This window comes from Cryptomeria japonica, chromosome 2, assembly GCF_030272615.1.
Source record: "Cryptomeria japonica chromosome 2, Sugi_1.0, whole genome shotgun sequence".
Lineage (NCBI taxonomy): Eukaryota > Viridiplantae > Streptophyta > Pinopsida > Cupressales > Cupressaceae > Cryptomeria > Cryptomeria japonica.
The window spans coordinates 107,579,768-107,593,487 of record NC_081406.1 but is presented as its reverse complement, the minus strand read 5'-3'; the positions used below and the strand labels follow the sequence as shown (position 1 = coordinate 107,593,487).

Genomic DNA, 13,720 nt, shown 5'->3' with positions numbered 1-13,720 from the left:
ACATTCAAGATTTAAGGAATTTGAGGCAGGAGTATATTTATCATCCCAAGATAGGTTCTCACTAGAAATTGATTCATTGCATGAGAAGAACCACACCTATGCCCCTTCAAGGAGAAAGGGAAGACTAGGATTTCTTTTAAGCACATTGAATTTATTCATATTTAGTTGAGTCTCTTTTGTACAATAAAGGAGTGATTGTTTCTATAGCATTGGAGGAGAGATATTGAAACACTCGAAGAAGATGTGTACTCCTAAAGAAGAGAATGTTCTCTCACGTTCAACGCTATAGAGGGAATTTGATACACTCAAAGGAGAAGGAGATGTTGACTTTCTAAGGAAAGGTGTTATCTCATCATGCAAGGAGGTTAGAAATTGGTGGAGTCAATCTAGTATTTTGGGTGAGTGAAGAAAATTGATGAAGACATTTCATCGAAGTCTCCAAATTGGTTGTGTTCAACTCTTGCAATGTAAATTAATAAATAATAAGTTGATATTTGTTCTCGTAGATAGGTTTTTTTCTAGCTTTTAGTTACAAAATTAGCAAATAATAAGTTTAGAGTTAGTCACCCATGTAGTTTGGGGTACTTTTGAAATCTCATGGGAACACAATGCTATAATAGCATTTGCATGTCTGTATTTATGCCAAATAAATCTAAAATCAATTAACAATATTTTTACTCTCCAACATGTGCAAATATGTTTCTTAAAAATACAACCAAGACAATTGTAAATAATTGTATGGGTACACCAAAGTGTGTGGGAGCCAAGTTTAGGCAAAGGAATAAGTAGATAAGAATGCATGGAGAAAAATAAAGAATACCTTCATATAGATAACGAAGAGAAGACAAAGAGCGAACAACTTCAAATATACATTAAGGTTTGATTTTTAGATTTAAATATGTTAAAGAGTTAACTGATATTCTCTAGACTTGATATGTTGCTGAGTGTGTGGGGTTTAAGACTGACAGACAAAGAGGTAAGAGCCATCCATGTATGAACCGGGGTGCATAGGAAGAAATAACAGAGGTTGGGCTATTTGTGAACTTCGAATGGTGAAGAGAGCAGAGTGTTTAAAAAGAGAAACGAAGAAGGAAAGTTGTGTGAGAGCCGGGAGGAGAGGCCTGTGAGAAAATTTTGTAATGTGATTACAAATCTGTTCTGTTTTGTTAATAAATATGTTCTGTATGTTGCAATCTAATTTTGTATGAAAGTTTTAAGTAAGAGCAGAGAGTCTCTGCTGTATGAAAATTTGTGAGTTGTTGCAGGAGAGATTTTCTTTTCTTCTTGCATCAATAATTCAAGATAAGAATGAATTCGTTCAATTCTATTTTTTTCTCCATAAAAACTTAGCCTTAAAATTTGGCAAAATCTTATTCATACTGTTTTATTAAAAATAGAAATTAGAAACCGCACATAACTCATCCACATTCCAGACTAATTTATGCACAAGATAAGGAACAAGATAACTGCAATAAATATATAATTATTATAATCTATAGAGATATTGCTTTAACATCAAATTGCGTTAAGGAAAACCAAGAGGAAATATCGTATCTACTGGCGCAGATTAGAGAGATCATGGACCTGGTTTTTCTTACATCAAAATTACAAAAAGAGTTCTATCGTTTGTACTATTATCCTACTAGTTGAGTTCAATAATTTTCATTTCTCTTATTTAATAAACTTAAACCGCTTGGGGGAAGATAAACACAGGCATTTCAATTCCAATTCTTTCAATTTGTCTTGCAGTTCAACCACTGTCACAGTGTCGTCCTTTAACCATTCCTCAACTGCAATGATAGTTGATATAAGATCTTCTGCAACATCAGCGTCCATAGAGCCTTCACTCTTTTCTTTCATTGCCCTCTTTTTCATGTTGGACACGTAACATTCAAGGGCGTATTTGGCAACCTGCTTTTTCCTCGCTTCTTCGTCCTCCCTGCGAAATTTTTCTGCGTCCGCTATCATTTTATCAATCTCTTGAGTGTTTAGTCTCCCACCTTCATTACTAATGGTAATCGCATTTCTTGCTCCACTTATTCTGTCGTGGACAGAAACGTTCAGAATTCCATCTGCATCCACTTCAAAGCAAACTTTAATAATTGGCACTCCAGCCGGGGCAGCGGGAATCCCTCTCAATACAAATTTTCCTAGAAAATTGTTGTCTGCAACCAAAGGTCTTTCACCTTCGAAAACTCGAAAGCGTACGGCTGTCATATCGTCATATGCTGTAGTGACGGATGTCTCTTTCCGAGTGGGAAGCGGAGTATTTCGCGGAACAACTACCCTCATCACACCATCATCAACTTCAATTCCAAGACTCAAAGGCGTGACATCCTCCATGACAATGTGAACGTCCTCCTTGTTGAGCACAGCTGCCTGAAGTGCAGCACCATAAGCTACTGCTTCGTCCGGATTTACAGCTCCGCAGAGCTCCTTCCCATCGAAGAAATCTCTGACCATTTCCTGCACCTTTGGTATTCTTGAGGAACCCCCTACTAATATAATATCTTCAATTTGGCTCTTACTTAACTTGGCATCTGCCACGCATCTCTTCACAACTTCCATGCACTTCTCAAATAAATCAAAGTTGAGCTCTTCAAACTTTGCTCTCCTGATCTTCAAGAAAAAATCATATCCTTCGTAGAGCCCGTCAATATCAATTACAGTCTCTACCACTGAGGACAAATTTCTCTTTGCCCTCTCACACTCTGAACGCAGTCGCCGAAGAGCTTTGGCATTCACACATAAATTTGTTTTGTACAACTTGTTGAAGTGTTGGGCACAGTAGTCGAGCATCCTATTGTCAAAATCTTCACCTCCCAAATGTGCCTCTCCCCCAACTGCTTTCACCTCAAATTTGCCTTTTTGAACTACAACAATAGAAACATCAAAAGTACCTCCACCAAGGTCAAACACCAGAATATGTTTCTTCTCTTCCTCAGCTCTACCAAAGCCGTAAGTCATGGCTGCAGCAGTCGGCTCATTGATGATCCGCATTACATTTAGACCTGCAATCCGGCCAGCGTCTTTAGTCATCTTCCTTTGGGAGTCACTGAAGTAGGCAGGCACCGTAATAACTGCATTTTTCACCTCACTTTCTAGATACTGTTCAGCTGTAGTTTTCATTTTCATTAAAGCCATGGATGAGATTTCCTCAGGCGCAAACAGTTTCTTCTGACCCTTGTAATTCACTTCAATCATTGGCTTGTCATTTTTCTGTGAAACAACTGTGAAAGGCCACAGTTTCAAGTCGGCCTGCACAGAAGAATCAGTAAATTGCCTACCAATGAGTCTTTTCACATTGAAGACGGTGTTAAGAGGATTAGAGGAAATTTGAAACTTGGCAGCGTCTCCGACAAATCTCTCTTCGGCTGTGAAAGCAACCATAGAAGGAGTAGTTCTATTTCCTTGGTCATTAACAATGATTTCCACTCTCTCATTCTGCCATACTCCCACGCAGCTATAAGTTGTTCCCAGATCAATGCCGATGGCTTTCTCCTTTCTCTTTCCTTCCATTTGCCTTCCCACTCTTTCTATATCTGCTGGTTGAATAAAATGACAAAATTCTCTACAACAAATGGCCTTTCTCAGTCAGCTGAGAGCCCTGTTTTTACTTAAACTATCAAATTGAAACTTGCAACAGAAAGGCCGATAAGCCAAGTCTACTGCCACCGACTTCTGATATCCTCAATAGGATTTTCCAAGATTCATTTTCTGTAGATGTCATAAGTATAGTTAACAAACACATTATCATGACATATAAACATGTTAAGGCGAAAATAAATTGGGAGTATAAGCCACTGGCCATAAGCAATTCCCCATAAATGATTTCTAAATGTGATAATAATGTACACGAGTAAACCAAACACTATTCTGAGATGTTTGAGTAATTTTGGTTCAATAAGTTGTATTTACAGAATACACATCAAATAGAAACAAATAGTTTGATTAACATTGAATAATAAAAAAATGATTAATATATTCAGTAGTAAATAATGTTGATGTAACATTTTAGTGTAGTCATCTATTTCCTTCTATTTTCCTTTTCATAAAATTAAAAAAAAGATAAAAATTGGACATTTGGCTAAATTTTCAACTCATGCAATATATTAAGTTAAGAACAACACAACAAAAAAATTGTAAGCATGATAATAGAATTCAAGAAAATAGTGTTAAATCAAGGCAAGAAAAAACTGGGATGATTAACTTGGGCATTAAGTACACATGGTAAACCAATGTTCAATATTTTTTAAATGAATTTAAAACTACTATGTATGTTAAATTTGAACTCCTATTATTCCAAACCCTAGATCTACAATGAAATTCAATAAAACATCAATGAAGAACCAACAAACATGCCAAATCATAAAATAAACCAAATGATACCTGCATATATGTTGCTCTCAGATTTTTATGCTTGCATAAGAGCTCAATGGGGAATGGATGTGGTTGTGATGATGTTGAGCTATGATGTAAAGATAAAATCTAAAATGTAAGTATACTCCAAATGCTTGATTGCTCGATGAGTTGATATGATAGAATGAGAGGGAGAGACTCCTTTTATAGAGTTCATCTAAGAAATGGATGGTTGAGATTAAGAGGCAAAAAGGATAAATGAAGGGCCATGATCACATAGGTGAATGTGACAAATAGGATAAAAGGGTAGGTAAAGATTAAGGGAGAAGATTAATAGGTGGAAAGATAAAAGATAAGAATGAACAGGATTAAAAGGTTAAATTAAAATGGATGGCTAGGATTAAGGAGTAGGTATTTAGAAATATGTGTTGACATATGGATAAGAACAAAATGCTAAATGCATTAATTAAATAAATAAATAATATTTATTTAATCAATAGAAAAATATCATACAAATTAAATAAATAAATTATTTATTCAAATTGAAAAAGAAGGAAGGGACCATTAAATAAATAATAACTATTTATTTAAATTAAAAAAAGGAGGATAATAAATTAATTAATTAAATAAAAAATATTTATTTATTAATAGAGGAAGAGGTCACATATATTAAATAAATAAAATATTTATTTAAATTGACAAAGATGGATGAGATTAAATAAATAATAAATATTTATTTTAAATAGAAAGACAAGTTTTAGTGAATTAATTGAATAAATTAAAATATTTATTTAATTAATAGAGAAAAAGGCTAATAAATTAATTGAATAAATTAAAATATTTATCTAATTAAAAGGCAATTTTAGGTCTCTAGCAATTCTTATATTTTTTTTTAGTTTCATCTCTACTCTTTATTCTTTAAAAGTTCTACCCAATTAAAAGTGTTTCATGAAATGAAACTATAACCTTTGTATAAAATATTACACATCTACAATATTGTTGCCTAGTCCTATATGTAGATTCCATGTTTATAGAATAGCCCAATAATACACCTAGTGAAAAAAAAGAAATATAAATGAAGTTGTTGATCAAAAATTGCTAATCCAATGGTTAGTCTTAAGAGAAGAATTTTTATTTAAGCTTACTCATTCTACTCAATTTGCCTATTAATGGGAAGACCACCAAGGTAACAAAAAAATTGTTTAATAATTCATGTTCAGATTGATAGATTATAGAGTTGAACTTATTAATGGATAGTAATAATTCTCCATATATTTGTAGATATAATGACATATTTATATTGAATCTGGCACCTACATATTTTTTGCACAATTGATTGTATTGATTTATGGTATAGGTTGGCTAGTTTCTTCTCAATATAACAACTAATTTAAGGATGGAAAATAAATAAATATTACCTTGGTTGTCATGTCACTTGTATGAACCTTGCCTTTTTGAAGAGCATGAAAAATATATGCATGGCACTTGTAATTGCATGTGGCAGTAATATGAGTGGGCATTATATTTATGTTTATTAGGTGTAACTAAGTCTCTAGATGTCCTATGGCTTATTACCCCCTTTACATATATATTTAATTTAGGTATGTTTTATGATTTTATTACTCATTTTAAAGAGGAAGAAATGTTGTTGACATAAAACAAAAATAAAATATTATAGTAGTTAAATAAAGACAAATGACAATGAAGAATATGAGATGTCCTTTATAGAGACTATCAATATAATTATAGTCTTTGTTATGAAAGTAAAATTTCTCTTTTCTCTTTTGCATTCTAAATGTAGATGTTGAAGAGCTTTGGCACTTGCACATAAATCTATTTTGTACATCTCATTCAAATTTTGGCATAACAAGCGACCATCTTATTGTTAAAATTTACCTTCCAAGGTGAAGCATCAAAACTAATCTCTACTATGGTTTTTCTATTTTTTTAGATTTTTTGTGCATGTCACATCACAATTTTTTAAGGAATCTTCTAGTTTTTGTTTGCATTTTTTTGTAGGTCCTTTGAATTTGCTAGGAAAAGGGGTCTTTCCTATTGTCCCTTTTAAATGGAATCACCTTCCCATTCCTCCATAGTTGTTGTTGATGGTGTTTAAAGCTTAATGGTGTCATCCAATGGCTCCCCTACCTAATGACCAAGGAAATTCATCCTAAGGTGTTTCATGAGGTAAGTCCTCTAATCCACCTCCACATATTGTGTTGCCACTCAATTTTTTTGAGAAGCCTATAAATGGATTGGAAATTTCATTCTTATGGGTTATCTCACAAAACTCCATAAAATATAATTTGTTCAAGATATGCGAATTTTATTTCCAAATTTAGACATTCTTTTTCTTAAAGAGGTTAAAGTTTCTCATTTTTTTCTTTCAATTTATTGTCATGTCATTTGATGTTCTAGTTTTTCTCTTTATTTAAACCATGAAGGTTGTTGGTTGTGGTAGCCAGGGATAACTTTAAGAAACCACCCCCCGGGCAAAAGTGTAAACTCTTGGCGAATTAGACATTATTTTTGGGGGGAAACTTTCATATTGGTGGTGAATTTTTTTTTCAAAATAGGAAAAAAAATTATTTTGTATTGGCAATTTTTTTCTAGGGTACGAAAATTCCATTAAATTCTAGTGAATAATACCTTGTTATGTGGGGAAAATATATATTGTAGGAGGCAAATAATTTTTCGTTTAAAGGAACAAATATATAATTGTATGGGCGGAAATTTCTAGTCCGAAGGAAAAAATTATTTAAATGTATTGGAGATTTTTATCCACTGCTTGAAAATTATTTAATTTGTTTGGCTAATATTTTGTTATTTATAGAAAATTATATATTTTATTGGTGATTTCATGAATTCATTACCATTAATAGACAAGGCACATCACATCACATTGAGTCTGGACCCTGCATGATGTATCAAAAAGTGCAGACTCTTTGACACGTGAAGGGTGACACGTACCTAAAATCCATCAATGATTTAAAACCGTTCGATGATCGTAGATCAATGGCTGTAGTTTTATTTTGGCCCAATTTTCTGAAGAGAACATAGTTCACCAAAAAGTGTCCAGAATGGAATTGGATTCAATAGATACATATCAAATTTCATGATCAATAATGTTGGTCATTTAATATATGTCTAGTCACTAATTGCAATCCACTCTGTCCCCACGACTTCTAATGTGGTACTTGGCAACTTGGTACGGGTTTATAATTGTTTCCAATTTCACACAGTAGTGCATTTATGGGAAAGATTTGCAGAGATGTACGAAAGATTTAAAAAAATTTAAAGAAATTAACATGGTTAGAGAAGGTATTATTACAATCAAGAGCTTAAACTTTTTATATATGATCTCTACTTCTTTCATCTTCAATTAGCCTTTGCCATTTGGTAGATAAATTGTTAGAGCTCGCGGTATTTAAATTCTGCTTCTGGTTGAGGTCTATAGGCTCAGGTTGTTTAATTTGGTAATCTGATTTGTCAAGATGGACACTCCTATCCACTTGAGAAGCATTTCTACGAATGACTAGAGGGCCTTTTTGGGCTCCTTTAAAGACCTAACCCTCCAATCAGTCTGCAAGGAGGTTGGGATGTTCACCAATGAGGCTGTGAGGATGGTGCTGGGTAGAGACTTTCTACGTAACAGAAATAGATACTGTGTTAACACGGACATTACATCTTGGTTCTTGGTATCTCTTCTAGACCTTGGAGGAGACAAGGTGGATATGCTGATGTTGATAAGGAAGGTTTTTAAGGAAGACTTCCTTAGAGATGATGTTACTATTGTCATCCTTGTAGAAGTAGGGGTAGGGATCCCTTGGGCGAGTGAATTAAGAAAGCTTCTCCTCCTTGACCGAATAGTGCCAGTGGCTAGACAACCATTTATTTTGAATCTGAATGCAGAGCAGTTGACGCATCATAGGAAATGGACGCGGATTGGTAGGGACTTTCTTCGGAAATGGTTTCTCTTGGATGGCTTTCCAAACTATAGTTGGCTTGAAGAATTCTCTCAACTTATGCTGTCTGAAGAATTCTACATGGAGGGAGGGGCATATTCTTAGGGTAGACCATCCACTACTTGTGCCCTAGCCCTGACCCCCTAGTAGTTTTTTTTTTGGCTATGTCCTCGTAACCTGAACCTTATAGGCTCAGTGGCTCACTTGTTTTAGCTTTAAATTTTTTGAGGGACTCAAGTCTCAAACATGTTAAAATTGTAAATTTCCAAAACATAAATATTAATGATAATTTTGCAAATTCCAGTTCGTTTCAGTTGGCCTCTTATGGATATAAAAATGCTTTCTATTTCATTTTATTAATGATAGTTTTGCAAATGATTTTTGTCTATGAGCTATGGTATTTCAATATTTTGTTAAACAATGGAAATAAATTTAATACTGTGATCTTTTTTATGTAATGCTTCTTTCTCTTTATTTAATATATATATAAAAATCTAGTTCATTCCATTAATTATTTGTACATTGATTATGGTTGATTATAATTTTATAAATATATTAAAAAAAGATGTTTATCTCACGAAAAATAAGTGAATTAAAAGTCCAAATTACTTGTTGATGAAGTTTTGAACTAGTGCATGTGTGGGTTGGTACATGCTATGATTTATAGTTAAGATTTTGTCATTATGAAGAAATTTGAGACATTTATGAATGGTACATGGGATTTCTTTCATGGAAGAGAACCAATGATGTGAATATATTATTAGAATAGTTTCAAAAAATAGAATTTTGAAGTGGATATATTTTATCATTTATATGTATCAATATACAATGTGGTAATTGGTCCCATTTGTTTTGTATCAAACAAATTAAAGGAATTAATTACTTTACAAAACACCCAATGAATCAGGTATCTTATGAAGAAAGGCATGTCTTCTTATTTGGTCCTATCACTCATTTGATCTTATAATCTATCTTTGAATTTAATATCAAAGTTAATCTATCTTTCGTATATATTTTAATTTAAAGTATATTATAAAGACTATTCAATATACTTTTGATATGATAATCGACAATTTACCCTCTCTTTTAGTCCCTTTGGTGGGCTTGATTTTTCTAGCAATTACAATGCTTTTTTTTTTTTTTTTTCTATATTCAAAATGATGAAATTTTAGAAATTGACCGTTTTACATTTAATTAAATATAATTAAGTCTATAAAGCTCTATTTCGGGTGAAAGTTGAAAATGATTAAACAGACTTAAAAAATAGTCTAGAAAAGTGACTCGAGTGTGGTGACGTGCCCAGAAAATGGAAAAAGTCATGGGACCCACGATAACTGACAACATATACCATCATCCGTTAGATGAGCACAGATCAACGACTTAGGGTGGATTTTGGCCTGAATATGGGAAGTAAACACATTTGTGAGAACTTCGCTCAGAATTGAATGTTTTACATTTAATTAAATATAATTAAGTCTATAAAGCTCTATTTCATACAGACATTGAAAATGATTAAACAGACTTAAAAATCAATTTAGAAAAGTGACTCGAGTGTGGTGAGATGCTCGAGAAATGGAAAAATTAATGGGACCCATGACAACTGACAATATATACCATCATTCGTTGGATGAGCATAGATCAATGACTTAGGGTGGATTTCGGCCCGAATGTAGGAAGTAAACACATTTGTGAGAAATTCCCCAGAATTGAACATTTTATATTTAATTAAATATAATTATTAATTAAGTCTATAAAGCTCTATTTCGAGTGGAAGTAGAAAATGATTAAAAAGACTTAAAAAACAGTCCAGCAAAGTGACTCGAGTGTGGTGACGTGCCCCAAAAATGGCAAAAGTCATGGGACCCATGAGAACTGCCAACATATACCATCGTCTGTTGGATGAGCACAGATCAACGACTTAGGGTGGATTTCAGCCCGAATGTGGGAAGTGAACACATTTGTGAGAATTTAGCCCAGAATTGAATGTTTTACATTTAATTAAATATAATTAAGTCTATAAAGATCTATTTCTGGCGGAAGTTGAAGAATTAAAAAGACTTAAAAAAGAGTCCAGAAAAATGACTCGAGTGTGGTGACGTGCTCAAAAAATGGCAAAAATCATGGGACCCACAACAATTGACAACAGATACCATTGTCTGTTGGATGAGCACAAATCAATGACTTAGGGTGGATTTCAGCCCAAATGTGGGAAGTGAACACATTTGTGAGAACTTTACCCAGAATTGAACGTTTTACATTTAATGTCCTCAGAATTTATACTGAAGCAATGAATGTTTTGTCCTTTGCCAGCGAATAGATATTAATAGTAATTTATAAAATTACAACTGGCTTCTAGATATTTTGCCCTTTAGGTATTACATTTTTACTTTTCAGTGTTTTTAAAATAAGTGACTCATAAATAATAAATAATAATCATATTTCATTTCATGGACAAACTTGAAACCAGTAAATTGAGGGAGATTCAGAAACAACTACTAGATTGAGGAATGCAAGTTGCAACAAAGACTGTTTGTGCCAATCTGGTGAAATAGAAATTTCGGGTAAAATCTAGAGCACGTACATCTCGCCTTTCTTACTTTTTTTTAATCTTGTGGTTCAATTTGAGGGTTAACATTTTTTAGGCTTGTATCTAGCATTATTTTGAATTATTAATAATAACAATGATGGGGAAAACAGGAAGCAGTAGTTCAACAGGAAGCCAAGTGATTTTTTTTTTACCTAACCGAACTGGTTAAAACACCAGGTTTCACTGATGAATACCATGATATTTATGACCTTTCTATCCATGGTGAAAAGCATATCATAGATATTAGATATAGAATGTCTAGTAAGGCAACAGATCCAACCAGGGCAAAATTTAATGTTTTCAACACAATGTTAAAACAAAGAACAAATAAAATCGCATCGTGGGATGCTGGATTGGGAAGCATGGTGTTACCTGAAGTATTCCCGTACCCTGATTTTGTCATGGTCTGAGCCAAAAATCATGATGAAGATTATGTAGCATCCTAAAATTGCGACACTTGCAATTTCAACTGCATTTCGGTCTTCACGATGGCGACGCAACACGCAACCTGAATGGAGACCCCAAAACTTGCTCACGACATTGAAAACTGCATTTCTCAAGCACTCTAGCCTGAACCTCCTTGCACCCTGCTGTCCCGAGAGGTGGGACCAAAGCGCCCAGCACCCTGGTCCCTCAGGACCAGGGCGCTTAGCGCCCTGGACCATGGCGCCCAGCGCCCTGGTCCCTGGGTCCTATTTTGGGCCCGGTCTCCTAAGGAGATTGCGGGTCTTTTTGTTTGCAATTTGGAAATTATATTTCCTGGTCGGCCTAAGGTCGGGAAAATCAGTCTATCAGCCCTAATTGACAAGTATATAAACTACATTTTCTCTCTCATTTGATATATGAAGAGGATATGTGTACAAAGCGTGGAAACTATACTCAAGCATTCAAGCATTCAAGCAATTGATCATTTCAAGTCTCCATTCAAGGCTAAGTGTTGCATTCAAGTCAAGGATTCAACCATTGAAGAGGAGATCACTTACTACATGCTACTACAACATACAACAAACAACAACATCTAAACCTTCGCACATAAGGATACAAACATCCTTAGAACAAGGTATTAGTACTTGTTTTACATTACAGTCATTTACAGCACTTGCTCATTTCTTGGTTAATTCCAAAACCGGGGTTTGACCTAAAGGCAAACCCCTAATCCCTAACCCCCCAATCGTCTTCACTTTTCTGTGTGTAGGTTGCAGGTACGCGGCTGAGATTGAAGATCTGGAATCCTTGTGCAGAGACGAACGGATCCCCCTTCGTTTCATGGATTTTTCGGAGGACCGTGGCGCCGGGCGCCATCGTCCCAACAACTTTTGCTCAAATTTATAGGACAATGCCGTATCGACATTTTACTGCTAATTCCAGGTCCGCAGCTTCATCCTATAACCCGAACTCAGTTTATAAGCGAATCTTTATGACTTTCTATGCATTCCTAGCTTAATTTCCTTAACAACATTCTTTACAAAAGAGGGTAGCCTTGCTTTCCTAACCCTTGAAATTCATTTAGCATCCAATCTTACATTGTGTGGGATTGGATCTTATGAGTTTCAACCCCTCTTTTGAATGTAAAGTCTCTCCCTTAAGTGAAAACCATCGAATCCTAGCGAACCTCCCTTCTTTCTCCTCGGAGTTGGAAGAGGGGAGAGCAACTAGGGTTCGATCGCGATTTTTCTGCTTTACATTTTGGTGAACCCGACATGAACATCCTTTCTGATTTTTCATGCTTAGATCTGAAAATTGATTCCTTGATTACATTTCCATGTTTGATCTTTTGCAAAATTTTAGAGGTGATTGCATAAAAACCCTAAATTTTCTTTTTGAACATTGAACTTGCGAAATGTTTAATTATTAATGCTTGCTTCAGATCTGTTTTTCTATTATAAATTATCAATTCATATTTGTGCTTTAATTTTGAAAATTAAGTGGTTAAATGTCAAAACCCTAATTTTTGAAACCCTCTTAATTCAATCTTTGTCCGACAATTTCACTGATCAAAACATCTCCAAATCAGCTGTAACTTTGGATTCCGCAATAAAATCACAATATCTTTCATCCCTGAAAATTTGGAAAAAAGTTGCGAGGACTGTGGCGCCGAGCGCCATCATCCCTGAGATTTTTTTCGAAATTTCGGGAGCAAGATCTTACTGTATTTTCCTGCTAAAATCCAGAATTTTGGCTGGTTTTATCAATTATAACACTTTCAAAATTACAGTCAAAGTTGGTCTTCTGATTGCTTGGTTTAGGGCTTCTAATCATTCAAAAATCATCGAAATTGAAATTTTGTGTCAAAATTGTGTTCTTACTATCTTAAATCTGAAAATTGTGTTTGCATTCATCCGAAATTTCAGTGCTTTATTCAAATTCTTGCAATTGGTGACTTTTGAAATTAAGTGCTTAATTACAACAACTTTGATTTCCGCTTTCAAAATTGAATTTTGCGTGAAATTGAGTCAATTTTTAAATTTCAAAACTTGCATTGCTTTTGACATTCACTCTAAAATCATAAAATTCAAAATTTCAGTTTCCTTCTCTTTTTTTCAAAATTCAAAATTTTGCATTTTTCGACAATCTTGGTAGGGTTCAATTTTGAGATTGCAACTTTAATTTGGCCTATCTATAGATCATAAAATCCCTCAATTTTTTCAGATTAGCTCTAAAATCATCATACCTTTCATCCCTGCAAATTTTGAAAAAAGTTGCAAGGACCGTGTTGCACTCCGAGCGCCACGGTCCTGAACATTTTTTCCGAAATTTCGGGAGACTGTCGTGATTGCATTTAACAGCTTAAATTTGGAAGATTGGCTGA

The 13,720-nt window shown here is 34.2% G+C and overlaps 1 protein-coding gene across 1 annotated transcript in view; it reads right to left on the bottom strand.

Annotated features, from left to right (window-relative positions):
• Window positions 1–1,671: 1,671 nt before the first annotated feature.
• LOC131859402 (heat shock 70 kDa protein 18-like) overlaps window positions 1,672–13,720 on the bottom strand; it is an 87,841-nt gene continuing 75,792 nt past the window's right edge. Inside the window, exons 3-4 of the mRNA XM_059213097.1 lie at window positions 11,925–11,960; window positions 1,672–3,498 (exon numbers count right to left, since the gene is read on the bottom strand). Coding sequence (XP_059069080.1) covers window positions 1,672–3,498; window positions 11,925–11,960 — 1,863 coding nt within the window. The remainder of the gene's footprint in view (window positions 3,499–11,924; window positions 11,961–13,720) is intronic.